Raw genomic sequence first — 27,831 nt, 5'->3', positions numbered from 1 at the left:
CATGCCTAAGTGAAGTCCCTGCTCCACAATCTGCACCCTAAATCTTTTAAATCGTCTAAAGAATAGTTTGTTGCTGAACACATAAAAAAACATTTAGTTCTAATCATTCAGTGTTAAAAAAAACAATAACTGGCATATGACATAAACTATATGACCAAAAGTAAGTGGACACTTCACCATGAGCTTTTTAGACATCACAATCCAAAAAGAGCCATTAATGTACAGCCTTTCCACCATACCCGTCTTTGTGACTAGAAGAGTCATCTCTCTTTTCAGAAGGTTTCACAAGATTTTGGAGAATGACTGTAGGAATCTGTGCCCATTCAGTCAAAAGAGCATTTGTGATGTCAGATGAGAAAGCTTGGCTTGGAATCAGGGTTCCGATTCATCTCAATGAATGTTAAGTGGAGTTGAAATCAGGGCTCTGTGCAGGATTTACTACTTCAAATCATATATTTGAGACACAGTAAGGAGCCTTCCCCAAACTGTTGCCACAAAGTTGGCAGCATATGACTTATATTATATAAAATATAATGTAATATTAAATAATATATATTTGATTCTGTACACATGTGGCAGTGAGCGTCTGAAACTGCGTCTGAAACAAATAAACTTAATAAATTAAAGGGGTGTCCACATACTTTTGGCCAAATAATAATTTACATGTCCTTTTTCAAGTAAGTAATCTTTTGAGTTCTTCTTTAGACCCCATAAAAACAAGAACAGTCTAATAAAACTAGTTTAGCATAAAGAAAGAATTCAGCCTTTGCAATGTGAACATGGTCGAAGGTGTTTCTACTCTACAGACAAATGGAACGTTCCCATCAGTATATACGGCAAGTATGAACTTACTAGATCATATAAACTCACATCCACACTCACACTCTAAATATCCCGAAAACCATTAATATTATATGATTTAATATTGCAGACATTAGCATTGTGAAAAAAGCTACTTCAAGACATACTAATGATGTGTCTTTGTTTTAATGGCTCTGTGATCTACTCGAGTATCTACCTGTACAGTCGTCACATTTTGTTCGATTGATTATTAACACACAGCTTTGGTCATCATAAGTTACCATGTGAGTAACCGCTTAGAGGGAAACATAAAACAATACAATGGAGTTGTACTTAGCTTTATATACTAACACTCATAAATAACAGCACCAGCCATTTTTCATCATCCACTGAACGCTACAGAGCCGTGAAACTGGCCTCAAGAACCTTACGAGCAAAATTCTAACATGTTTTTCATAAATAAACAAGAAACAAATGGACACAAACACAACAGCACAAAACCCCATACCCCTGCAATTCCTTCACAATATATTCACTAACAAAACACACACAACATAATTATATACTGTGATTAAAATCCGACGTATGATCGAATGAATGTAATTATACTAATTAAGTTTCCTCTGCATTAAGAATGATCAGGCAGCTCTGCTTCATATCGCTAACTAAATGTATGTTAAGTGGCGTATTAATGTTAGCACTTCACTTGAACCCTGCCTCATAAGACTGACGTAAACGTGTAATTAACATGCCATATCATGTACAGGGTGGGCCATTTATATGGATACACCTAAATAAAATGGGAATGGTTGGTGATATTAACTTCCTGTTTGTGGCACATTAGTATATGGGAGGGGGGAAACTTTTCAAGATGGGTGGTGACCATGGCGGCCATTTTGAAGTCGGCCATTTTGGATCCAACTTTAGTTTTTTCAATGGGAAGAGGGTCATGTGACACATCAAACTTATTGAGAATTTCACAAGAAAAACAATGGTGTGCTTGGTTTTAACGTAACTTTATTCTTTCATGAGTTATTTACAAGTTTCTGACCACTTATAAAATGTGTTCAAAGTGCTGCCCATTGTGTTGGATTGTCAATGCAACCCTCTTCTCCCACTCTTCACACACTGATAGCAACTCCGCAGAAGAAATGCTAGCACAGGCTTCCAGTATCCGTAGTTTCAGGTGCTGCACATCTCGTATCTTCACAGCATAGACAATTGCCTTCAGATGACCCCAAAGATAAAAGTCTAAGGGGGTCAGATCGGGAGACCTTGGGGGCCATTCAACTGGCCCACGACGACCAATACACTTTCCAGGAAACTGTTCATCTAGGAATGCTCGGACCTGACACCCATAATGTGGTGGTGCACCATCTTGCTGGAAAAACTCAGGGAACGTGCCAGCTTCAGTGCATAAAGAGGGAAACACATCGTCATGTAGCAATTTCAAATATCCAGTGGCCTTGAGGTTTCCAATGATGAAGAATTGCCCCACTATCTTTGTACCCGATATACCACACCATACCATCAATTTTTGTGTTCCAACAGTCTTGGAGGGATCTATCCAATGTGGGTTAGTGTCAGACCAATAGCGGTGGTTTTGTTTGTTAACTTCACCATTCACATAAAAGTTTGCCTCATCACTGAACAAAATGTTCTGTGTAAACTGAGGGTCCTGTTCCAATTTTTGTTTTGCTCATTCTGCAAATTCAGTGCGCCGATCTGGGTCATCCTCGTTGAGATGCTGCAGCAGCTGGAGTTTGTAAGGGTGCCATTTGTGAGTAGCTAATATCCGCCGAAGGGATGTTCGACTGATGCCACTCTCCAGTGACATGCGGCGAGTGCTACGCTGTGGGCTCTTGCTGAATGAAGCTAGGAGAGCCACTGATGTTTCTTCATTAGTGACAGTTTTCATGCGTCCACATTTTGGCAAATCCAACACTGAACCAGTTTCACGAAACTTGGCAAGCAGTTTGCTAACTGTAGCATGGGAGATGGGTGGTCTCGTAGGGTGTCTTGCATTGAAATCTGCTGCAATGACCCGGGTACTGCGTTCACCAGACATCAACACAATTTCTATCCGCTCCTCACGTGTTAACCTCTGCGACATGTCAATGGCTGTAAACAAAGAGAAGCTTGTAAATAACTCATGAAAGAATAAAGTTACGTTAAAACCAAGCACACCATTGTTTTTCTTGTGAAATTCTCAATAAGTTTGATGTGTCACATGACCCTCTTCCCATTGAAAAAACTAAAGTTGGATCCAAAATGGCCGACTTCAAAATGGCCACCATGGTCACCACCCATCTTGAAAAGTTTCCCCCCTCCCATATACTAATGTGCTACAAACAGGAAGTTAATATCACCAACCATTCCCATTTTATTTAGGTGTATCCATATAAATGGCCCACCCTGTAGTGTCATTACAGTTCATGTTTGGTTGTATATCAGCCTTATATCATTTCCAATCCGTTACAATTTTTTCATTTAGCAGATACTAACTGTTATTCAAAGTGATTTTTCAACCATGACAAAATATAATTCTGACAATTCTGTCAAAAGAGCTGACAATTAGGTTCCTTATTCAAAGGTCCAACAGTAGTCCAAGATTATAATTAATACTCATTTTCGAGCCATTTTGCCTTATTGATCATGTAACTGACCCAGTGTTTAGTTTAGTTTTTTCCCCATCTATCTCTATGTCAATCACAACCTCTGCCACGTGCACAACCACTGCCCTAGCCAAAGCGGATCGCACGCTAGAATGCTAGCACACTTCTCCTTTAACTTTGGCCTACTTTCCTGCAGTGGTCATGTTGCCGCCATAACCAGCCAGTATTTGCAGCATCAAGAAGGTGACCCCATCCGACCTTTCCTCTCTCAGACATGGCCAATTGTACCTCTAGAACATCCGGCCCCACAAAGACACAAACCCAGGTCTCCGGGTTGAAGGGGCTACCAGATTACCAGAACTACTGAAGAAGTCTTTACACTGAAATAAAAACACAGAAAATGAACACATTTCTTAGCACAAAAAATATCTCTGTGCAAGTAATGATTCTAAAGCTCAGTGCATTTTGTCTCTAAATCTGGCAGGAACAGGCAAGCTTGTGACCTACAGTACAGGTGAACTAACTCTCCATCCACACACACCTAAATACTTCATTAGAGAACATGGTGTCTTTACGTATGTACCTGATAAACTGAGTGTTGGTTTTATATTTGATCTGTGTGCTCTAGGAAGTATTAAATTATTTAAATATAACATATATTTACTATGGATATAAATGAAAGTACCTGGCATGTACATATACACCCCTGGTGAAACACCATGTTTTGTTGATTCTCTGTAAGGAAAAAATTTTGCCTTTTCTATTATTTAATAAATTGTACATATTAAACAATAAGTTGGCATATTACACAAGTGAAAACAAAACATGGAATTTTACCAGGCGTGTCCAAACTGTTGCATACGACAAACATGTAAACACACTCTCATCATCAACAACGTGTCTCTGTTGCAAAGATTTGGCTACCACAGGTGAGCCTCTCGGATCTCTGAGATAATGTTGTTGGCTTTTTGGAGAGCCTGAGAAGAGAAAAAAAATAAAAGAGGGAGAATAAAAGTGTAGTTTAATTTATCACCAAATCAAAAGAGCCGCATGCACCTGCATATCCCCAATAAACCGCTTTGGAATATCAATTAAAGCTTTCTTGACCTAAAAAAGTTTAAAAAGTCACTGGTAGTACAATCAGTCATGCTAATGAACTCAACATTAGTGAATAAATAAACATATTTCATTGCTGTATGTTCACTTCTACACACGCTGGCTGAAAAAGTCAAGTACACTAGCTACAAGTGGTGTCTACATACTTTTTGACATGCAGTCTGTGTCCGTAGTGTTACCTCCTGGTCATAACCACATTCAAATATTTAATATATTCATATTTATAAAATGAAAACACGCTTACCTTCAGCATGTGGGCGACCTCAGTGCGTTGCTGTGCTGTTTCCTGAGATTCAATGAGAAGCTCCTGCAGCAGAGGCTGTTTGTACAGCTGCCCCACCAGCTCACTCTGCAGTCGCTCCTTCACAAAGTTTACCAAAAAGTGCATCACAGCTTTGGGCACGCTGAAGAAACAGAAAAAGATTTCAGGTTTATATGTGTCATAATAAAATATTTAATTTATAGTACTGTACATAAAAGCGGTTAGTGAATGAATGCAGGCTGGAAAGCCTCTAGTGACCTAAAACCCCAGAAATCTTTCACAAAGACTGCATGTAGTACATGGTTTTGACAGTTTGACCCCTGACCTGTCCTGGATGTTCTTGCGCACGATGAGAAAGTAGCACTTGATGAGGCGCTGTATAACCTCACAGTCCCGCTGCTCACGTGCACTTAGCTTTCGAGAGATTGGCACCGCCTGCAGGATATCAAGCAAATGAAACAATTAGTGTAATTACACATTAATACAGAATAATTATAAGAGACAATTATAGACGAGTCCTATCATAACACTGCCCTCAGTGCCGTCATGTGGATGCTCAAAGTAACACAACTTGCCAGGCTTAATGTGGTTTAGCATTTATTAAAAATAAAAAACTAACTAAATGAAATGAAACAAAAACATTTTTAGGGTTGAACAAGGCGCTTCATAACCACATTTTGCTTGTACACATATCGGTATACCCTCCACCCTTCTTTGTGGTGTGCTGCTTTGAGTCTGTGAAGCTTTCTTACTGTATCCAGCAGGTTGACTGTTTTGGTTGGACTCCCAAAACCAGGCACTTGACCCTTCTCCTCCAACGGCAGCTTGTCATTCTTACAGCGCTTGACTCCATCAAGTGATTCAGTCTGAGAACAGGAATTACGAAAGAACTGTCAATGGATGAATGAATGACATTGTTAGAAATAAAGTCAAAAGTTGATGTAGACTTGTAAGGGAACAGGTCTGTCAGGGCAATTTTATGATTTCAACCTTAAAATTCCTACATAAAATTAAACCATTTGCATATCACTTAAAATTATTTAAAACTTTAAGAATTTGCTTCCCAGAATTATGATCTCTACTCAACAGTGCCAGAATACCAACACATTTCGTTGAACTAATACTTTCCAAGGCACTCAGGCAGTACAGCCATCTATTACTCTAGCCCACCACAGCTGAGATCCAGGTTTAAATTTCAGCACTGCTATCAGCCGACTGGGCGTCTATTATAGACAGAATTGGCTGTGTCTGAGGGATGAAAGGCAGAAGCCATGTGATGGATTAGTGCCCAGTGTTTCCCCGTGAAACTAGACCACCTGTGACCCTGACCAGGATAAAGTGGTTGATGAAAATAATATATAATGAGAGCTGCACAGCGGTTTTCACTTCACATTTACATTTACAGGGACAGTGGTAGCCTAGTGGGTAGAGCTTTGGGCTATCAACTGGAAGATTGGCGGTTCAAATCCAGGCTCTGCTATGCAGCCACTGTTGGATTCATGAGCAAGGCCCTTAACCCTCTCTGCTCCAGGGGCGCTGTACGATGGCTGACCCTGCACTCTGACCCCAGCTTCCAAACATTGTACTGTACATCTGTTTATGTATATATGACAAATAAAGGATATATCTCTCTCTCTTTACTGTGTTTATATTTACTGTATTTATCCAAAGTGCAATACAATGCAAGCATTTAAGGGTTAAGGGCTTTTGCATGCATGTTTAAAATCACCATGTGATTTACATGTTGTGTGTGTGTGTGTATATAAATACCTGCTGGCTGTTAACTGAAGCTGAAACTTGTGCTGCATCTGTAAAGTCTGGGTGTTTAGTATTGATGTACGCCAATTCTATCGCCACTAGATTATGGACCTAAAACACAAACACATACATGTAAACAAATCCACTGGCATTAATATTAACATTAGTAACATATACTAACTGTAGAGCTGAAGATCTCAGCTGTGGTGGGCTTTACTGCTGTGCCACCTGAAACTGGCTGTGACATAAATGTCTCTCACAAGTGTATGTAAACTCTTGAGAATATATGTGCATGTGAATCCAGGTTCATACCATGTCATTGGTAATGGGAAGACGTTTCCTGAGTAAACCAGTCACCACCTCTACAATTGAATCATGCAGTTTGGGAAATCGCAGCAGTTCCTGTGAACACACACATCATCAGATTACAGCATTTATTTATTCACGTCTAGGTTCTAATCCTTATACACTTTATTGTATTTATTTTATTATGATTTTAACATTATGTTCTACACACATTTATGACAGGACTGGTTACACAAGATCCATCAGTTTAAGTTTAATGTCATCACAGTCATGGACAATTTTGTATCTCCAATTCACCTCACTTGCACGTCTTTGTACTGTGGGAGGAAACCGGAGCTCCCGGAGGAAACCCACACAGAGACGGGGAGAACATGTAAACTCCACATAGAAAAGACCCAGACAGTTCCACCTGGGAATCGAACCCAGGACCTTCTTGCTGTGAGGTGACAGTGCTACCCACCAAGCCTTCCCCCCATACACTATAACTGTCAGAAGAATATAGAAACTTTCTTCATTGTTTACCCCTCCTGTGTTTGCAACAGTTTAAGGAAGGTCCATTCCTGTTTTAGCATGGCCATGTGCCACATGGTCCGACAAGTGTCAGAGAAACTCCAGTGGCCTGCATAGAACCCTGACATTAAACTTAAAAAAAAAAAAAAAAAGCCTACAGGATGAGTTGGATCATCCTTTGTGACCCAGGTGTTCTGTCCAACATCACCGACCTGGCCTGATCTGACCTAATCAGACCTCACAAACAATATTTGACTGACTAGGTATAAATTCCTTACATACACGTTTTAAAACTGTGGATGTTGTTGCCACAAAAGGGGGCTCATCTCATGTCAATGCTGATGGTTTTAAAAGGAAAATCCAGCAAGTCTGTGCTCAAGTGTGTACATACTTTTGGCCATATAATGTATGTAGGTATTTTATCCAGATACATTCTCATAACTTTAATAAACATGAGCCAATAACGGTTATCTGCACTGGTGCAGCCTGCTCGCTCTGAATGATTAGGAATGGATTCGTTTGAAAAACATCAAACAAAAGGAAAGATAGTGTGTAATGACTGTAAACAGAGTAGTAGGAAGGAAAGTAGATAAGGAGACGCAGATGAGTGGAATTTTAATGAAAAGCTGTCTTGCGTCAATGCTTACCCAAATTAGCACTGGCTTTTATCACAATAATAAACATAACCATGATGCATGTCAGCAAATTTATGCTGATGTTTAATGTACACTATATGGGCAAAAGTATTGGGACAAGTGTATTTTACAGTCACATGATTGGTTAATTGGATAATAAAACAAATACGAAGGCGTAAAAGTGTTCCTAATAGTGGCCATCAAGTCCATTCTAGACTGACCACTAGGGTTGGGCGGTATGACGTATTACGGTATACCGCGGTATTTTAAAAAGGGGGACGGTATTTAAAAATGATTGTTGAGAAAACATTTGGGTGGATTGTTGAGGGAATGTTTGGGTGGACTGTTGAGGGAACGTTTGGGTGGACTGTTGAGGGAACGTTTGGGTGGACTGTTGATAAAACGTTTGGGTGGACTGTTGATAAAACGTTTGGGTGGACTGTTGATAAAACCTTTGGGTGGATTGCTGAGAAAACATTTGGGTGGATTGCTGAGAAAACGTTTGAGTGGATTGTTGAGGGAACGTTTGGGTGGACTGTTGAGAAAACGTTTGAGTGGATTGTTGAGGGAACGTTTGGGTGGACTGTTGAGAAAACGTTTGAGTGGATTGTTGAGGGAACGTTTGGGTGGACTTTTGAGGGAACGTTTGGGTGGACTGTTGATAAAACGTTTGGGTGGATTGCTGAGAAAACGTTTGGGTGGATTTTTGAGGGAACATTTGGGTGGATTGTTGAGGGAATGGTTGGCTGAATTGTTGAAAACCCAAACGTCTTCTCAACGATCCACCCAACCATTACCTCAACAATCTACTCAAACGTTCCCTAAACGTTCCCCCATGAATGTTCCCTCAACGTTGCTTCACGAATGTTCCCTCAACGATCCCCCACAAATGTTCCCTCAACGTTCCTTCACAAACGTTCCTTCACAAACAATCCCTCAACATTCCCCCACGAACGTTCCCTCAACGTTCCTTCACAAACGTTCCCTCAACATTCCCCAACGAACGTTCCCTCAACGTTCCTTCACAAACGTTCCCCCAACGTTCCCCCCGAACGTTCCCTCAACGTTCCTTCACAAACGTTCCCCCAACGTTCCTTCACAAACGTTCCCCCAACGTTCCCCCACGAACGTTCCCTCAACGTTCCTTCACGAATGTTCCCTAAACGTTCCATCACAAACGTTCCCTCAACGTTTCCCCACGAACGTTCCCTCAACATTCCTTTATGAACGTTCCCTCAACATTCCTTTATGAACGTTCCCTCAACAGTCCACCCAAACGTTTTCTCCACAATCCACCCAAACGTTTTCTCCACAATCCACACAAACGTTTTCTCAACAATCCACTCAAACGTTTTCTCAACAGTCCACCCAAACGTTTTCTCAACCATCCACCCAAACGTTTTCTCAACAGTCCACCCAAACGTTTTCTCAACAATCCACTCAAACGTTTTCTCAACAGTCCACCCAAACGTTTTCTCAACAGTCCACCCAAACGTTCCCTCAACAGTCCACCCAAACGTTTTCTCAACAATCCACCCAAACGTTTTCTCAACAGTCCACCCAAACATTTTCTCAACAATCCACCCAAACGTTTTCTCCACAATCCACCCAAACGTTTTCTCAACAATCCACCCAAACGTTTTCTCAACAATCCACCCAAACGTTTTCTCAACAATCCACCCAAACGTTTTCTCAACAATCCACTCAAACGTTTTCTCAACAATCCACCCAAACATTCCCTCAACAATCCACCCAAACGTTTTCTCAACAATCCACCCAAACGTTTTCTCAACAATCCACCCAAACGTTTTCTCAACAATCCACTCAGACGTTTTCTCAACAATTCTACCAAACATTCCCTCAACGTTCCCCCACGAACGTTCCCTCAACAATCCCCCACAAACGTTCCTCCAACGTTTGGGTGGACTGTTGAGGGAATGTTTGGGTGGATTGTTAAGGGAATGTTTGGGTGGACTGTTGAGGGAATGTTTGGGTGAATTGTGGAGAAAACGTTTGGGTGGATTGTGGAGAAAACGTTTGGGTGGACTGTTGAGAAAACGTTTGGGTGGACTGTTGAGGGAACGTTTGGGTGGATTGTTGAGAAAACGTTTGGGTGGACTGTTGAGAAAACGTTTGGGTGAATTGTTGAGAAAACGTTTGGGTGGATTGTTGAGAAAACGTTTGGGTGGATTGTTGAGAAAACGTTTGGGTGAATTGTGGAGAAAACGTTTGGGTGGACTGTTGAGAAAACGTTTGGGTGAATTGTTGAGAAAACGTTTGGGTGGACTGTTGAGGGAACGTTTGGGTGGATTGTTGAGAAAACGTTTGGGTGGACTGTTGAGGGAACGTTTGGGTGGATTGTTGAGAAAACGTTTGGGTGGACTGTTGAGGGAACGTTTGGGTGGATTGTTGAGGGAACGTTTGGGTGGATTGTTGAGAAAACGTTTGGGTGGACTGTTGAGAAAACGTTTGGGTGAATTGTTGAGAAAACGTTTGGGTGGACTGTTGAGGGAACGTTTGGGTGGATTGTTGAGAAAACGTTTGGGTGGACTGTTGAGAAAACGTTTGGGTGAATTGTTGAGAAAACGTTTGGGTGGATTGTTGAGAAAACGTTTGGGTGAATTGTTGAGAAAACGTTTGGGTGGATTGTTGAGAAAACGTTTGGGTGGACTGTTGAGGGAACGTTTGGGTGGATTGTGGAGAAAACGTTTGGGTGGATTGTTGAGAAAACGTTTGGGTGGACTGTTGAGAAAACGTTTGGGTGAATTGTTGGGTGGAGAAAACGTTTGGGTGAATTGTTGAGAAAACGTTTGGGTGGATTGTTGAGAAAACGTTTGGGTGGACTGTTGAGGGAACGTTTGGGTGGATTGTGGAGAAAACGTTTGGGTGGATTGTTGAGAAAACGTTTGGGTGGACTGTTGAGAAAACGTTTGGGTGAATTGTTGAGAAAACGTTTGGGTGGATTGTTGAGAAAACGTTTGGGTGAATTGTTGAGAAAACGTTTGGGTGGACTGTTGAGAAAACGTTTGGGTGAATTGTTGAGAAAACGTTTGGGTGGATTGTTGAGAAAACGTTTGGGTGAATTGTTGAGAAAACGTTTGGGTGGACTGTTGAGAAAACGTTTGAGTGGATTGTTGAGGGAATGTTTGGGTGAATTGTGGAGAAAACGTTTGGGTGAATTGTGGAGAAAACGTTTGGGTGGATTGTTGAGAAAACGTTTGGGTGGATTGTTGAGAAAACGTTTGGGTGGATTGTTGAGAAAACGTTTGGGTGGATTGTTGAGGGAACGTTTGGGTGGACTGTTGAGGGAACGTTTGGGTGGACTGTTGAGAAAACGTTTGAGTGGATTGTTGAGGGAACGTTTGGGTGGACTTTTGAGGGAACGTTTGGGTGGACTGTTGATAAAACGTTTGGGTGGATTGCTGAGAAAACGTTTGGGTGGATTTTTGAGGGAACGTTTGGGTGGATTGTTGAGGGAATGGTTGGCTGAATTGTTGAAAACCCAAACGTTTTCTCAACGATCCACCCAACCATTACCTCAACAATCTACCCAAACGTTCCCTAAACGTTCCCCCACGAATGTTCCCTCAACGTTGCTTTACGAATGTTTCCCCAACGATCCCCCACAAACGTTCCCTCAACGTTCCTACACAAACGTTCCTCAACGTTCCTTCACAAACGTTTCCTCAACATTCCCCCACGAACGTTCCCTCAACGTTCCTTCACGAACGTTCCCCCAACGTTCTCCCACGAACGTTCTCTCAATGTTCCCCCACGAACGTTCCTTAAACATTCCTTCACAAACGTTCCTTCAACGTTTCCCCACGAACGTTCCCTCAACGTTTTCCCATGAACGTTCCCTCAACGTTCCCCCACGAACGTTCCCTAAACGTTCCTTCACAAACGTTCTCTCAATGTTTCCCCACGAACGTTCCCTCAACGTTTCCCCACGAACGTTCCCTCAACATTTTGCTACCTTGCCTTAAATGTAGGCCTAATTAAAACAACACTTAAATGAGAAAAAAAGTAATACCGTATACCGCGGTATTTTCTGAAGACGGTATGACGGTATGAAAATCGGCAATACCGCCCAACCCTACTGACCACAGATGTTCTGAGTTTAGGATTTTAACATGACAGCATGAGCACTGTATCATATTGTGTTAATTCAATGGTTCCTAAGAAAGCAGCCTTGATTTCAGATCTACACCCTGGATAAATAACACTGATGTTAAAGGCCATGTCGTTTTGTAGAAGGAGGGTGTGTTAAAAACACAGATATGTGCTGAAGTGAGATTTTTGACCTGAGTCCAGTATTTTTCATGGCAGAACGAGCGCCCAACCAATTATACATCATTCCACTCAATTTCACAGTGAAATTGCACTGCGGTCTGACCATATCAAGGCTTTTTATAGAGCCGAGGCAGCAAGTGGTTTGAAGGATGGGGGTGTTCAGTGTTCCTGTAGGAAGAGGCAGCTTGGTTGGAGGATGGTGGCATAATTGTTATAGAAATAATAGAGTTATTAGTAGTTGCTATTAAAGTCATTTTCACTAACTGCATCGTTATGACCAAGGTCACAGTGAATCTGCCAGCAACCAAAAAACACTGGGCACATAACAGGAATAAACTCTGGAGATTGTGCCAATTCATTACAGGACAACAATTACTGCACTCACTCCATTTACTTATTCACTTATTTTACTCCACTTCCTTAACTTACTCACCCCATTTTTCTCACTCATTTACCCCATTTACTCCACTCTGTTCACTTACTTATGATTACATTTAGGGCTTTTGTGCCGGTTGTGCCATTGTTTCCTATGGAAAGTCATTTTTGCTGTGTTGGGCTTACGATTTTTGCATTTGCCGCAGCGCTTAAAGTTCACCTGATTAAACTTTGACTCGATTTGCGGATGACCTTTTCACAGCACCTCCAATGAGACGAACTGTTTGATATGACGTAGTAACAGCAACTCAAGGCCATACAAACAACGCTTAACGTGAACAAAGCTTATAGTGACTTATTGTTTCAAAACAACAACCGAGGAATTTAACTACTGGAGAGAACTTATAAGCAGTAATAATTAAGAGAGGTTTAGATGTATGTGAATGCGAAAAGAGTGGATTTGACGGTTATTTCACACAAATGCACATTTGTGTCGTGGTGCACTTTAATGAGGCTTTACAGCACCGCTCAAGCCAAGCACTGAGCAAAGCGGCGATTTGCGCCGAGGCTCGCTCTCACTTAAAGCTCACTTACTTCACTCACTCACTCCACTCAGCTCACACACTCCATTAACTCACATTTTTTCACTCACTTTACACCCTCACTTGATTCACTTACTCTACTCCACTCACTCCATTTATGCCACTCATGCCAAGGTACAATTAAAAGCACCCAGTCACAATTCTAGTCACATTTCTATATGGCTTTGTGGGTGAAAGAAAACAGAGTATTTAGAAGAAATTCACACAGACACTGGGTGAACATGTAAAAATCCTTACAGACAATAACAAGCTCCTTGACTCACAGTGCCATATGAAAGGAAGTTGTTTTAACAAAAAATTTAAATGTTTAAATCATTCAGTAAAAGACTAATTGACTTCTGTCAGTCTGAAACAGAAATCTGAGGCTTACGTGAGGACATTTTTTATTAATTAGTACATTAATTCATTCAAAAATTCATTTTTACCAACTGCTTCATCCTGGTCAGGGTCAAGGCACCAGGAAACACTGAGCACAAGTCAGGAATAAACCCTGGATAGGGCATCAATTAATTTCAGAGCAAAACTCACTCATTAAATTCTCTCCTTCAGGGAGAGTAACCAACCCCCTTTTGCACATGACAACCCTTTTTCTTCTCATAAATTAAAAAAGGTTTTTAGTTTTTAGAAGTACAACGTTAAAAGACATTGTGTGTAAACTGACAGTCAGTGTGTGGAGTGGAAGTGCATTAAATAACAAAAACAAAAGTGTTTGAATGCCCTAACAAAATATAAAACAATCCAGACTGTATTTAAACAGGCTGGCAACCTAAACCAATAAATCCATTGTGTCTAATAATATTTGTGTGTGTGTGTGTGTGTGTGTGTGTGTGTGTGTGTGTTTAGTACCTGTGTACTATAAGACGAGCAGTGCTGGATGATCCTCTGTAGCTCCTCATGCACGAGCTCCACACAGCGCAGACTCGGCTCCTCCAGTCTCTTAATCTGCTTCTTTACCAGCAGCTCAAAACTCACCTCAGGAACAAACAGTGCCGGCCTTGGACCCTGGAATACAAACACTGCATCATTAGCCAGCAGGCACCTGGGGGTTCAACAGCACTCTGTGTTTCCATTTACATTTGTTCCGTCTGTAATTTAGCAGACGTCTTTAACCGAAGCCACTATAGGGTCTTAAAGGCCTATGAGTGCTATGCACATAAAACATATTTGAAGTTCTATATACAATGCCTGTACGGCGGGTACTGCACAGCAACATGCACTGTTGACCTACAAGTCCTGATGACCTAGATTTGATCCTCCCTTCGGTCAGTCTGTGAGGTGATTTTGAATGTATCTTCCAGTGTCTGTGTAGTTTACCTCTGGCTACTCCAACCTCTCACAAACATGTAGTAGATAGACTGGCTGCACTAAACTGCCTTATTGTTTGTTAGTTTGTTTTTGTAACACCACGTTATTACATTTGTCACATTCACGGCAGGAATCAGTGTTTTGTGCTATATATATGTTTTAGTTTTATATTATTGAGTAGTTTGAGGATTATTTCTGTATTATCTTGGGTACGAATTTCTTTTATGTATTGGTTATATGAGGTCTTTGGGTCTGTTCGAAAACCTTGTAAACTGCCTTGCTGCCTACTACCTAGACAGCTGCCTAAGTATAGAGGATTCTTCCACAGGTGCAGAGCAACAAACGAGCTCTTTTCAAATGTAAATAAATTCTCACTGATTTTTTTATTTGTATAAAGGTGCACAAGTGTCATTTAATTGCAAATTTGGGCTTGTCATTGACAATTTAATCGTTTTCAATACATGGAGGGAGATGTTAGCTGGCATGCTAGTGGTTTGTGTCGCCTCAGCCTATTGGTCTGAATGGCCTGAGGCTAACTGTGTTAGCTTAGCAAGCAAAAACTGAGGTGACATAATCGCTGTCTAAGTAGTGTGTCTGAATTATCTGCCTTATAAGTTCGATGTTTCATTAGAATCCTCTCTACTTAGGCAGCTGTCCAGGTAGGTAGTAGGCAGCAAGGTAGCTTACTAGATTTGAATATATTTCAGTCATGATAAACAGAACTCTTTATAAAGTCTTACTCATTACACTTACTGTGGCATTTCGAATGGCAGTGAGAACGTCCAGCTCTGTGAGTCCTGCAAGAGGGTCGATGGATTGCAGTGTTCGCCCAAACGTCTCATGAAAAATGTAACAGATACGAGCTCCCCCACACCTGTATAAACCACACAACATAAACAAACTACTCAGTATCTGCCTGCAATCTGTTCTGGTTGCTCACAAAGCCTAACAGAAACACAAATGCTCACTAATGTTGTATTCAGGAATATCAAGATTATCAGCCATACAGTCTCCATTATGCACATGCACAGGAACGCCTGCGCCAGTGTTTGATTATCACTCAACTAACATATTGACAGATTTTAACAAGCAATATATCAGGCAGGTCCTAAATGTAAACACTTAATTCATAAACAACCTTAATCAATATTGTTATTGATAAAAAGAAAGCATGATTTTGGATTTCGGTCCATAGTGTATTGAGTGGAGGTAATGAACTCAGTAATTTAGCTAATTACCTTCCTGTCATTTTCACTCAGCTGCATTCAGCAAATGTGTCCCATTCGATATCTATCAAAGTTGAGAAGCAGGCTGACTGGGATGCTATAATTAAGCTTTTTTCAGCACGTCTTTAGGTGGTGTTATAGACAAAATAGGGAAGTAAAAGGAACTTATTCAGTTTAGTTGCAGTTTCTTAGAGCGGAACATTTTAATAAATGCTTTTACGCCCATTATGCTTTGAATTTCTGTGAGAAGTTTAAATACGGAAGCTCAAAAAGACAAGAATCTCCTTAAAATAAACAAAAAAAATAAATAATAGCAGAGCTAAACAAAGAAGTTTCACCAGTTCAAATCTCAGCTTTGCAATCAGCCGGCCATGATTGGCTTTGTCTGAGGGTGGGCAGGCCGAAAGGATTGCTTATGCTGCTGCACTGCGGCCTATTCTAGCTGGTTGATGGTGCCTGCACAGGGATGGTGAATAATGGAGAACATTGTGTGACTTTTCGTACGTGATACTGATCCCTGTGTGAACCCATCTCATGCAGGTGAAAAGCAGCAATTGACTACTGTATGGCCCTGGTTAGTCAGTGTCGGGGTCTGCAGCAGTAGAGGAGATACATGTGGGTAATTGAATATGACTAGATTGGGTGGAAATGTAAAAAATGCATAAATAAAATTTAAAAAAAAGAAAATACAGCAAAGAGCCAATTATTTCTTACCATACATCTCTCAAAGCTGTACCGGTCAACAACAGCTTAGCAACAACATAATAACGTATCATTATTTTCTCACTATACAGAGCAGCCTGCTTGGCACATATGTTCAGTGCACTCACAGCTCAGAGGTCTGGATCTGCCGTGCCGTGCCCTCGATGGTGTTGCAGTAGTCAGTAGCAAACTTGGTGACGATCTGCAGCAAGGTGGCACTGTGGTCCTCCACGGGCTGACCATAGCTGTTCAGGCGAGCCTGGTATTGGGCACTGAGCGCCGTCACACGTGCCTTGAGCTCGGGCAGGCAGTCACGGATGTGGTGCATGAGCAGACGGCTCAGTGTGCGTGCCAGGTACCGCGAGCCACAGCGCGAGGCCATCGATGGGTAATGGCGCTGTAGGAAGGCCTGCTCGTCACGCCAAGCATCTGCTACACTCTTCTGAGTATTCAGGTCATGTTGGCTCCTGTGAGAGACAAGATACAAATGCAATTTGTTACTTGGATAATATGTGTAATTATTGTTTATGAATCATGTATTTTCGTTGTCAAGTTATACCCCTACTTTATCCTGGTTATGCTAAGTTCACACTACACGACTTTTAAAGCGTTTAGACCGCTACCAGGAGGAATGTCAGACGAGTCTGTCTGGTCTTCCAAACTACGTTTTGTCATGAAAACACACTCGAGAACTGACAAGGGGTTTAATAATACCATGTCCAAAAATGCACGTCAACAAGAAGCGAGCGATCAAAGTTGTCTGTGTGCTGATATGCAGCGTAAAAGCAAGGAGAAAAGAAAAGAATCTGGGTGAAAGAGTGGATTTGGCTACGCGGCCAGCAGGGATCGTCTGTTCTGTAGTGAGTTAAAGGTTAATAAATATTTTTTTGCAGTGCAGCATTGGTATTTTGGTTTGGCGTGGATGATCAAAAGTCACAAATACTGTAAAGCTTGTGCATGCCGATGTGTTCTGACAGAAACTATATTATGCCCCTGTTCCACAAATTTACAACTCCTTCCCTGGGATTCCCCTCAACCCTGGTTTCACAGGACAACACTGGGCGCAAGGCAGTTAAACCATGGACAGGCCACCAATCTATCTCACCCAGAGAGGTGTACAGTGGGGGCAAAAAGTCTGACACCACTAGTTGAAATGTCTCTCAGACTTTCTGTAGGACAGATTGCACCCAGGCACCAAAAATGTCACATCTATGACTTCTTTTGAAGTGTGCTTAAACTCAGACCTGTTGACAACTCCAATAATTCCAAGTCTGACAGGAATGACACGGCCAAGCAGAACTTCCAGTGCATCGGTTCCAGCATCCATCAGATCCAGCTTACTAACGACTAGCAGAGTCCTCCGACCTGACAGCGCGCACACACACACACACACACAGATAGAGAGACAGTGCTGTAAAAAAACAAGTAATCACCCCCTTTTTGCCTGACAGTTTTGGTCAGCTGTCCACATACTTTACATTTTTACATTTACATTTTCAGCATTTAGCAGATGCTTTTATCCAAAGCGACTTACAGTACTGTGACAGTATACAGTCTAAGAAATTGAGGGTTAAGGGCCTTGCTCAAGGGCCCAACAGTGGCAACCTGGCAGTGGTGAGGCTTGAACCGGCAACCTTCAGATTACTAGTTCAGTACCTTAACCACTAGGCTACACTGTCCACATACTATTCACTATATGATTTATACCTAAATTACAACAGAATAGATAAGGGTCCTCTCTTACCCTCTGGGTCGACCTCGCGTGCCAGTTTGAGGGCATCTGAAGTGGCCAGGTCAGAGTTTGCAGGAGACACACACAGGATAAGAGAGTTGGGGTTGGAAATGAAGTACAGAATCATTTCCTGAACCTGAGTCTCGATGTCCTCCGGCTGGTCACCTACTGGCACCTGAAGTTAAAAAAATTATTTAATACAAAGTTAAAATGTGCAACAAAAAACAGTATGTAATAAATCTTTGCAATTGGTACCTTGGTTATTCCAGGCAGATCAACCAAGGTGAGGTTCAGGACATTGGGTGAGTAGATCTTCAGGTTGATGGGTTCTGCACTGATACCCTGTAAAACAAAAATGTGCCTATTAAACACAGCAGTAATAAAACTTTAAAAGAGGCTTTAAAAATTATATTCAGCAATCTCCCATCAGTACCTTGTTACTGGTGGTGCGTTCTGTCTCGTCTTCAATTTCCTTGCGAATTTCAGTGAAATCTGTGAAAATCTGTCAACCAAATAATGAAACACTTCAGCTCAGGCCAGATGCCAAAGTTTTAATAGCAGAAGAATTACCAAAGCCCATTAAACGAGAGTCACTTCAACTGTGTCATAAGTCTTGGTTCATATGTTGCTTATTGAGCAGTCGCTGTCAATACTGCTAAAAGTATTGTTCTGTTCTGTCACTTTGCCATTACTACTGTTGCCCAAATTATAGCTCGTTCTCACAAACACACACAGTTAATAAACTGACATTTCCTCATACCTGATTTTTACAGTGAATAAAGGTTCCCCATTCCTCTGCTTTGATTCCTGAAGGCACATTAAAAGATGCATGAGTAAGGCTCATGTGTAAAGTACATGGCTGTAAAGTTTTCATACACATGGAAGGGCCATCTTTAATATACTGGCTCAAAGTTTTTGGAGATTAATGCAATTGCTGCTACTACTTCTAAAAAAACTGTTAAATAAAAGGAGTTGTATTCATTTTTTAAAAACTTAAAAAACAGGTTATGGTTGATTAAGTGTAGATTGATGGTAAAAAGGGAAATATATTCATTCAAAATCAAATCCACAACACAGTAAAGGAAGCAAAAAGAGGTCTTAATACTTTCTTAATATAAACAACTGGACTTTAACTGTAACATAATATAAGAAACATAAGAAAGCTTTACAGCTTGACTTGACCTAAATGCTCTACTGTCAACTATGTTTCTTAACAGAAGTTTTAATTAAAAAAAGCTAAATATAATAGAGACGCAGTCCAATAATGATAAAACTTAAGTGATACAACAACCAGACTAAAACATAAGCTGGTTAAGGATGGAAAATAACACAGTAATAATAAAAATAGTATTAATAGGAGAACAGCAGGTGAAATTATGAAAGAGGTCAACATGCAAACAAATAAAAATGAGGAATGAGCCAGTTCATGCAGACTAAAGTTAGTCTTTACACGCAGAGACCTGAAAAGCTGCACTGAGATTTTGTTTTCGTTCCATTTTCTGTGAAACAGCAAGAAGATAGAAAACCGGGAAAAATGTTAAAACAACACAGAAACAATCATCAGTGTACATGTGTTACATAATCAGAGTATGTAGGGATGTGTGTGTGTGTGTGTGTGCTGCCAATTTTTCCCTTTTTTAATAGAAAATGTGTTACATCCTGAGGAAGATTATACATATAGTATCATGAATTTATTGTATCATTACACCTCTATCATAAATGACAGTGACTAACTATAGACAGTACAATACTGACTATAGACGGTACAGTAACTCCAGTAGTAAGGGTGACCCAAGAGGAAAAAGTTAAAAGTGCTTGTGTCCATGGCTGCTGCATGTAAATGCCTTTTTGTTAGGTTTAAAAGTCACATTAAATAAGAACACCAAATAAAGACCTAAAATAGAATAACAGTACAGATGTCAAATTCTATGTAGTTAAATACTATTGTATATATTTATACCTATAACAATATCTTTATTCTTATTATACTCTAACTTATTATGTTAATATAAAATTTATACTTATATATCTATATTTATTGTTTATAAGAATAGATACACTACTGCTCATATTGTTATAATGTCAGATGCACAATTTGAACATACTTTTTTGCATTATCTATCTATCTATCTGTCTGTCTGTCTGTCTGTCTATTCTTCCACACTGTAGTTCTGACATTTTTTAGACGCTGCCTATTAAGGTACTTTAAATTGTTTGATGAATTTCTAAAAACACACCAAAGGTTTGGTGTTTTTTTACTCAGAGCTGAAAATGTACTGTTCAGTCTGATCAAAACACTGACTGAAGTTACTGTTCTGTTTCAGTCAGTCTGATTGAAACAAACGCTGATTGTAGTTACTGTCCTGTTTCAGTCAGTCTGATTAAAACAAACGCTGATTGTAGTTACTGTTCTGTTTGAGTCAGTCTGATTAAAACAAACGCTGATTGTAGTTACTGTTCTGTTTGAGTCAGTCTGATTAAAACAAACGCTGATTGTAGTTACTGTTCTGTTTGAGTCAGTCTGATTAAAACAAACGCTGATTGTAGTTACTGTCCTGTTTCAGTCAGTCTGATTAAAACAAACGCTGATTGTAGTTACTGTTCTGTTTCAGTCAGTCTGATTAAAACAAATGCTGATTGTAGTTACTGTTCTGTTTCAGTCAGGCTGATTAAAACAAATGCTGATTGTAGTTACTGTTCTGTTTGAGTCAGTCTGATTAAAACAAACGCTGATTGTAGTTACTGTTCTGTTTCAGTCAGGCTGATTAAAACACTGACTGTAGTTACTGTTCTGTTTCAGTCAGTCTGATTGAAACAAACGCTGATTGTAGTTACTGTTCTGTTTCAGTCAGTCTGATTGAAACAAACGCTGATTGTAGTTACTGTCCTGTTTCAGTCAGTCTGATTAAAACAAACGCTGATTGTAGTTACTGTTCTGTTTCAGTCAGTCTGATTAAAACAAACGCTGATTGTAGTTACTGTTCTGTTTCAGTCAGTCTGATTAAAACAAACGCTGATTGTAGTTACTGTTCTGTTTCAGTCAGTCTGATTGAAACAAACGCTGATTGTAGTTACTGTTCTGTTTCAGTCAGTCTGATTAAAACAAACGCTGATTGTAGTTACTGTTCTGTTTCAGTCAGTCTGATTAAAACAAACGCTGATTGTAGTTACTGTTCTGTTTCAGTCAGTCTGATTGAAACAAACGCTGATTGTAGTTACTGTTCTGTTTCAGTCAGTCTGATTGAAACAAACGCTGATTGTAGTTACTGTCCTGTTTCAGTCAGTCTGATTAAAACAAACGCTGATTGTAGTTACTGTTCTGTTTGAGTCAGTCTGATTAAAACAAACGCTGATTGTAGTTACTGTTCTGTTTGAGTCAGTCTGATTAAAACAAACGCTGATTGTAGTTACTGTTCTGTTTGAGTCAGTCTGATTAAAACAAACGCTGATTGTAGTTACTGTCCTGTTTCAGTCAGTCTGATTAAAACAAACGCTGATTGTAGTTACTGTTCTGTTTCAGTCAGTCTGATTAAAACAAATGCTGATTGTAGTTACTGTTCTGTTTCAGTCAGTCTGATTAAAACAAACGCTGATTGTAGTTACTGTTCTGTTTCAGTCAGTCTGATTAAAACAAATGCTGATTGTAGTTACTGTTCTGTTTGAGTCAGTCTGATTAAAACAAACGCTGATTGTAGTTACTGTTCTGTTTCAGTCAGTCTGATTAAAACAAATGCTGATTGTAGTTACTGTTCTGTTTCAGTCAGTCTGATTAAAACAAACGCTGATTGTAGTTACTGTTCTGTTTCAGTCAGTCTGATTAAAACAAATGCTGATTGTAGTTACTGTTCTGTTTCAGTCAGGCTGATTAAAACAAATGCTGATTGTAGTTACTGTTCTGTTTCAGTCAGTCTGATTAAAACAAACGCTGATTGTAGTTACTGTTCTGTTTCAGTCAGTCTGATTAAAACAAATGCTGATTGTAGTTACTGTTCTGTTTCAGTCAGTCTGATTAAAACAAATGCTGATTGTAGTTACTGTTCTGTTTGAGTCAGTCTGATTAAAACAAACGCTGATTGTAGTTACTGTTCTGTTTCAGTCAGTCTGATTAAAACAAACGCTGATTGTAGTTACTGTTCTGTTTCAGTCAGTCTGATTAAAACAAACGCTGATTGTAGTTACTGTTCTGTTTGAGTCAGTCTGATTAAAACAAACGCTGATTGTAGTTACTGTTCTGTTTCAGTCAGTCTGATTAAAACAAATGCTGATTGTAGTTACTGTTCTGTTTCAGTCAGTCTGATTAAAACAAACGCTGATTGTAGTTACTGTTCTGTTTGAGTCAGTCTGATTAAAACAAACGCTGATTGTAGTTACTGTTCTGTTTCAGTCAGTCTGATTAAAACAAACGCTGATTGTAGTTACTGTTCTGTTTGAGTCAGTCTGATTAAAACAAACGCTGATTGTAGTTACTGTTCTGTTTGAGTCAGTCTGATTAAAACAAACGCTGATTGTAGTTACTGTTCTGTTTGAGTCAGTCTGATTAAAACAAACGCTGATTGTAGTTACTGTTCTGTTTCAGTCAGTCTGATTAAAACAAATGCTGATTGTAGTTACTGTTCTGTTTCAGTCAGTCTGATTAAAACAAATGCTGATTGTAGTTACTGTTCTGTTTCAGTCAGTCTGATTAAAACAAATGCTGATTGTAGTTACTGTTCTGTTTCAGTCAGTCTGATTAAAACAAATGCTGATTGTAGTTACTGTTCTGTTTGAGTCAGTCTGATTAAAACAAACGCTGATTGTAGTTACTGTTCTGTTTGAGTCAGTCTGATTAAAACAAACGCTGATTGTAGTTACTGTTCTGTTTGAGTCAGTCTGATTAAAACAAACGCTGATTGTAGTTACTGTCCTGTTTCAGTCAGGCTGATTAAAACAAACGCTGATTGTAGTTACTGTCCTGTTTCAGTCAGGCTGATTAAAACAAACGCTGATTGTAGTTACTGTTCTGTTTCAGTCAGTCTAAATGAAACTCTGGTTGTACTAACCGTTGTCCTGTTTGCGGCGCTCCTCCAGTGTAGGAACATTCACCAGCTGCAGCACTAGAGGTCGCCGTGTGACTATTCCAGAACCCCGAGGTAAAAAATCTCGTCCAACCAGACTTTCTAACACCGAGCTCTTCCCACTGCTCTGTAAAGATTGTACACAAGGAAAAGGCAAGTCCGCATACCAGTAATATAATGATGCTTAATCACCAGGTTACACGCAGGTTGTTTTTATAAACACTGTAAAAATTATAATTATTATATTATAATTATAATATAATATATATAATTATAATTATAATCATCATAATATTTTGCTTTCTTCCTTAAATGCAATGTATCAGTTTTTCATTGATTCGAAGGTTTGTGTATAATTATTACACTAAGCAATAGTCACCACTAGTATTACAGATAAATAGGACAAGATGATCTGGGCCATCTGCATGTAGTTATTACATTTAAAACTATTATTATTAGTAGTAGTAGTTGTAGTAGTAGTAGCATTGCTATTATTATTATTATTAGTAGTAGTAGTAGTATTGTTACTATTATTATTATTGGAGTTGTTATTATTAGTAGTAGTATTAGTAGTGAATGGAATGTGATCATACCTAAAATCTTTTATCAGTATCCTTGTTGCACAGCCCTAATATACTGAAGCTTTTAATACAGTAAACTTACACTTTAGTAAGAAATGCATCAGTCAAATCTTAATCAAACAAATGAAAAACCATGAAAAGCCCATCTGTATTAGTCAATGTTCTTAAAAAACATATTTTACATTAAAAACATAACTATCTGTGATGGTTTCACATCTACCCATGGACAGATTGTTTGTGTTTGGACAAACATTACTGCAGTGCTCTGCTGATAATCTGATTATGTGTGTTTGGCTGACCTGTGATCCTACTACGACGATCTGAGGAAGCTGAATGATCTCTGCTCCAATGGTGAGGAAGACCTCCTGCAGCCGGTTGATAACAGGAATTAGAGTCTCCATCTCTGGACTGTTAGGAGAGAATGTAACACCTTCACATTTGTTCTGATGATTTTAAGTTTATTTGCCATTTTGATCCAATATTTGACATTTTAATGTAAATGTTCATGTAAAACCAAACTTAAAAGAACACCAAATATCATTATCAATGTCACTTTATACACTAATAGCTAATGCTCTTTGATATGGTCTAAATTGAACATTTACTGACTGAGAAACTGAGAAAGCAGAAGCATTATGCCATGCATAGTTTGGGTGGGTCCTGGTGTGGCTTTGTGTGTGTGTGACAGGAATGTCCAAAGTCTGACCCAGGGGGCAAATATCTGGTTTGTTGTACTTGACCTCTTGATCTCTTAAACCTAAAATAAATTTTGAGTATCCAATCCAACATTTTTTAAGGATCTGGAGTACATGGAGATTACTCTAATGACCAGGGTAAGAGTAAATTTAAAGTGAATACAGTGTTTGTTCTTTTCTCAGTACAGAAGAACGTGATGACATTAACATTACTGTCCATGATAAGATCACCCATACACTATAGTTGTGCTATGTGTGGACAGTACTGTGGTATATGAAGGAGAGAATGGAAAACACTGTTGAATTAAATAAATTGGTTGTGTACTTGATAGGAAAAGCGTCTTTTAATTTATTATATTTAATTATTTAATTTATTATTTGTACTTTTTATTTATTTGTTAGTCACATGACCGTGATTACTGGCAGATGCAGCAGGTAGACAGGCAAAACAAGGCTTATAAATAGGTAAAATATGTAAATAATAATATAAAAAACAACAATCAAATAATATTTAGATGAGGGCAAACTAGCAAACGTAACAGAAAAACGAATACATTTAAAACGTGAAAAGAATATCTGGGCCGAAACCAAATTCATTTGACATGCTAACAAAGTGCACTAGATAGGAAGCAAGCCTATGTTTTCACACCACACCGAAGGCACCTATGTAGGGAGTAATGCTCCGTTTGGGATTTAGCCCTGTAAGACGTTAGCTAGTGAGCTAACACTAATTGATTAGCTATAAAAAATGGAATTACTCAATGGACTTACCGTAAGGTGAAATGTTTTTTCTAATTGCAAATGTAGCCCTCACAATCTTAACGTCGCCATTATCATTAAATAAAATGCTCCGTTTAAAAAAATAAGAATAATGTTTTACTTCCCTTGCGCCCTACCCGACCTGTCAAAGAAAATGGGGGCGTGTCTCTCTGTACCGAACGCTCTGATTGGCTAATACATTGTTGACGTTTAGTTGTACTGTTAGCTCATTTGACGGTGTTGGTGTTAGTCACAGGACTGTCATACCAACCACGGCTATCCGTACCAGCCAGCATCAGGACCCTCACCCATGACTTTATGTCCACCCGGCAATCAAACCCAGGTCTCCAGGACCCTCACCCTTCACTTACTTATTCATGTCCACCCGGCGATCAAACCCAGGTCTCTAGGACCCTCACCCTTCACTTACTTATTCATGTCCACCCGGCGATCAAACCCAGGTCTCTAGGACCCTCACCCTTCACTTACTTATTCATGTAGACCCGGCGATCAAACCCAGGTCTCCAGGACCCTCACCCTTCACTTACTTATTCATGTCCACCCGGCGATCAAACCCATGTCTCCAGGACCCATGTTGCTGTACAAGTCAGTGCCTCGCAATGGCTTGGCGTCCTGTCCAGGGTGTATTGTACCCAGGATAAAGAGACCATGACCAGGATAAACCAGTGGTAAAGCAAAAAAGAAATATCCAGTCCAACATTTTTTTAAGGATCTGGAGTTGGACAGTGGTAGCTTAGTGGGTAGAGCTTTGGGCTATCAATTAAAAGGTTGCGAGTTTGAATCTCAGCTCTGCCATGCAGCCACAGTTGGGCCCTTAACCCTCTCTGCTCCAGGGGCGCTGTACAATGGCTGAGCTGACCCTGGGCTCTGACCCCAGCTTCCAAACAAGCTGGGATACGTGAAGAAAGAATTTTGTTGTACTGTTGTACGTCTGTATATGTATATATGACAAATAAAGGCATTGTTCTACCTCAAGGTCATCCATGCAGACACAGGCAGAACATGTGGAACTTCTCACATATGGTGACCCAAGGCAGAAATTAAACCCAGGTTCTCTGGACTCATATTGCTGTTTGAAACCCACTGAATTAGTCACCCAAATTGTGTGATATACATTTTTATATTAATATATTTTGTATCCTGCAAAGTATACAGAGTTGTCTAAGGTGTTGTCTATGGACAGTGGTAGCCTAGTGGGTAGAGCTTTGGGTTATAAATTGGAATTCCAGCTCTGCCATGCAACCCTTGTTGGGCACTTGAGGAAGGGTTTAAACCTTTCGGCCTCAGGGGCGCTGTACATTGGCTGACCCTGTGCTCTGACCCCAGCTAACAAACAAGCTGGAATATGTGGAAAAAGAATTTCATTTCACTCTACATGTATGTATATATCATATATGTATGACAACCTCCAAGTACATGGTGTACAATCTCGTTTTACTTCCAATCATTGTTTATGGATAAGCTGTATGATTGACTTGATCATGGCTTTGGTTGAAGGTGATATTCATAAATGAGCAATATAAAAACAATTCCTTGCTCACAAAGAATTAGCAAAACAGCACCTGGCAGACTTGCCAACAAATTGGCAGAACATCTTGTAGTCTGATTACTAAAATGGAACATTTCATTTCTATTTCCAAGATGTATTTGTGGGGTAAATCTAACAACCTAGCAATTGGGGCAGTGACAGCTTAGTGGTTGAGATACTAGTAATCAAAAGGTTGCTGGTTTATGCCTCACCACAGTGTCCATACCATTATTGGGTAACTGAGTATGGCCCATAAACCCTCAATTCTTCTTCTTCCTCGGCCTTTGTCCCGTTTGGTTGCTGGGTCGGCTCTCGGCGGATCATGATCCGCATTGATTTGGCACAATTTTTACGCCGGATGCCCTTCCTGACACAACCCTCCCTATTTTATCCGGGCTTGGGACCGGCACTACAATGCACTGGTTTGTGCATCTAGCGGCTAGGTATCTATAGGACAATTCAGTGTTTCCAATTAGCCCGGTGGCATGTTTTTGGACTGTGGGAGGAAAACGGAGCACCCGGAGGAAACTCACGTGGACACGGGGAGAACATGCAAACTCCGCACAGAAAGGACCCGGACCGCTCGACCTGGGGATCTATAAACCCTCAATTACTGTTTATATTGTCACAATCGTATATTACTTTGAATTAAAGTGTAAAAAAAAGTGTTTGCTGGAAATGTGGCATTATATGACTGCAGTATTTTAATTCAAGCACAGTAGCAAGCTATAATCCCATTGATTCAATACTGCCATTGTTTGTCTAATGATGTTGGGATGTTTTATTCCCTTTTTGGCATATGATATGATATCTATGGGTGACTAAAAGTGTCTTATTAGAACAGATGGACCTGAAACCGCAGTGAAAGTAAAAGTAAAGAGGGGAAATGTTTACATTACGTTAGTACGCACTGGCATACTAGCTTACTAACAGGTGTGCGAGAAGACAGCCTGTT

General features: G+C 40.0%; 1 protein-coding gene across 1 annotated transcript; it reads right to left on the bottom strand.

Annotated features, from left to right (window-relative positions):
* Positions 1-1,810: 1,810 nt before the first annotated feature.
* si:dkey-32e23.4 (dynamin-1-like protein) lies at positions 1,811-25,452 on the bottom strand. Its single transcript, XM_062999332.1, has 21 exons — positions 25,340-25,452; positions 24,173-24,281; positions 23,278-23,419; positions 19,699-19,737; positions 18,999-19,045; positions 18,672-18,740; positions 18,494-18,580; positions 18,251-18,413; positions 17,751-17,871; positions 16,635-16,973; positions 15,332-15,452; positions 14,120-14,275; positions 6,865-6,954; positions 6,565-6,663; positions 5,547-5,660; positions 5,120-5,229; positions 4,777-4,936; positions 4,254-4,393; positions 4,102-4,151; positions 3,705-3,796; positions 1,811-2,922 (listed from the first exon to the last, which is right to left on the bottom strand). The coding sequence occupies exons 2-18, from the start codon at positions 24,272-24,274 to the stop codon at positions 4,337-4,339; spliced, it is 2,016 nt and encodes a 671-aa protein (XP_062855402.1). The 5' UTR covers positions 24,275-24,281; positions 25,340-25,452; the 3' UTR covers positions 1,811-2,922; positions 3,705-3,796; positions 4,102-4,151; positions 4,254-4,336.
* Between the last annotated feature and the right edge of the window lie 2,379 nt (positions 25,453-27,831).

This window comes from Trichomycterus rosablanca, chromosome 7 (assembly GCF_030014385.1).
Source record: "Trichomycterus rosablanca isolate fTriRos1 chromosome 7, fTriRos1.hap1, whole genome shotgun sequence".
Taxonomy (NCBI): Eukaryota; Metazoa; Chordata; class Actinopteri; order Siluriformes; family Trichomycteridae; genus Trichomycterus; species Trichomycterus rosablanca.
This window is presented reverse-complemented; position numbering and strand designations above follow the sequence as displayed.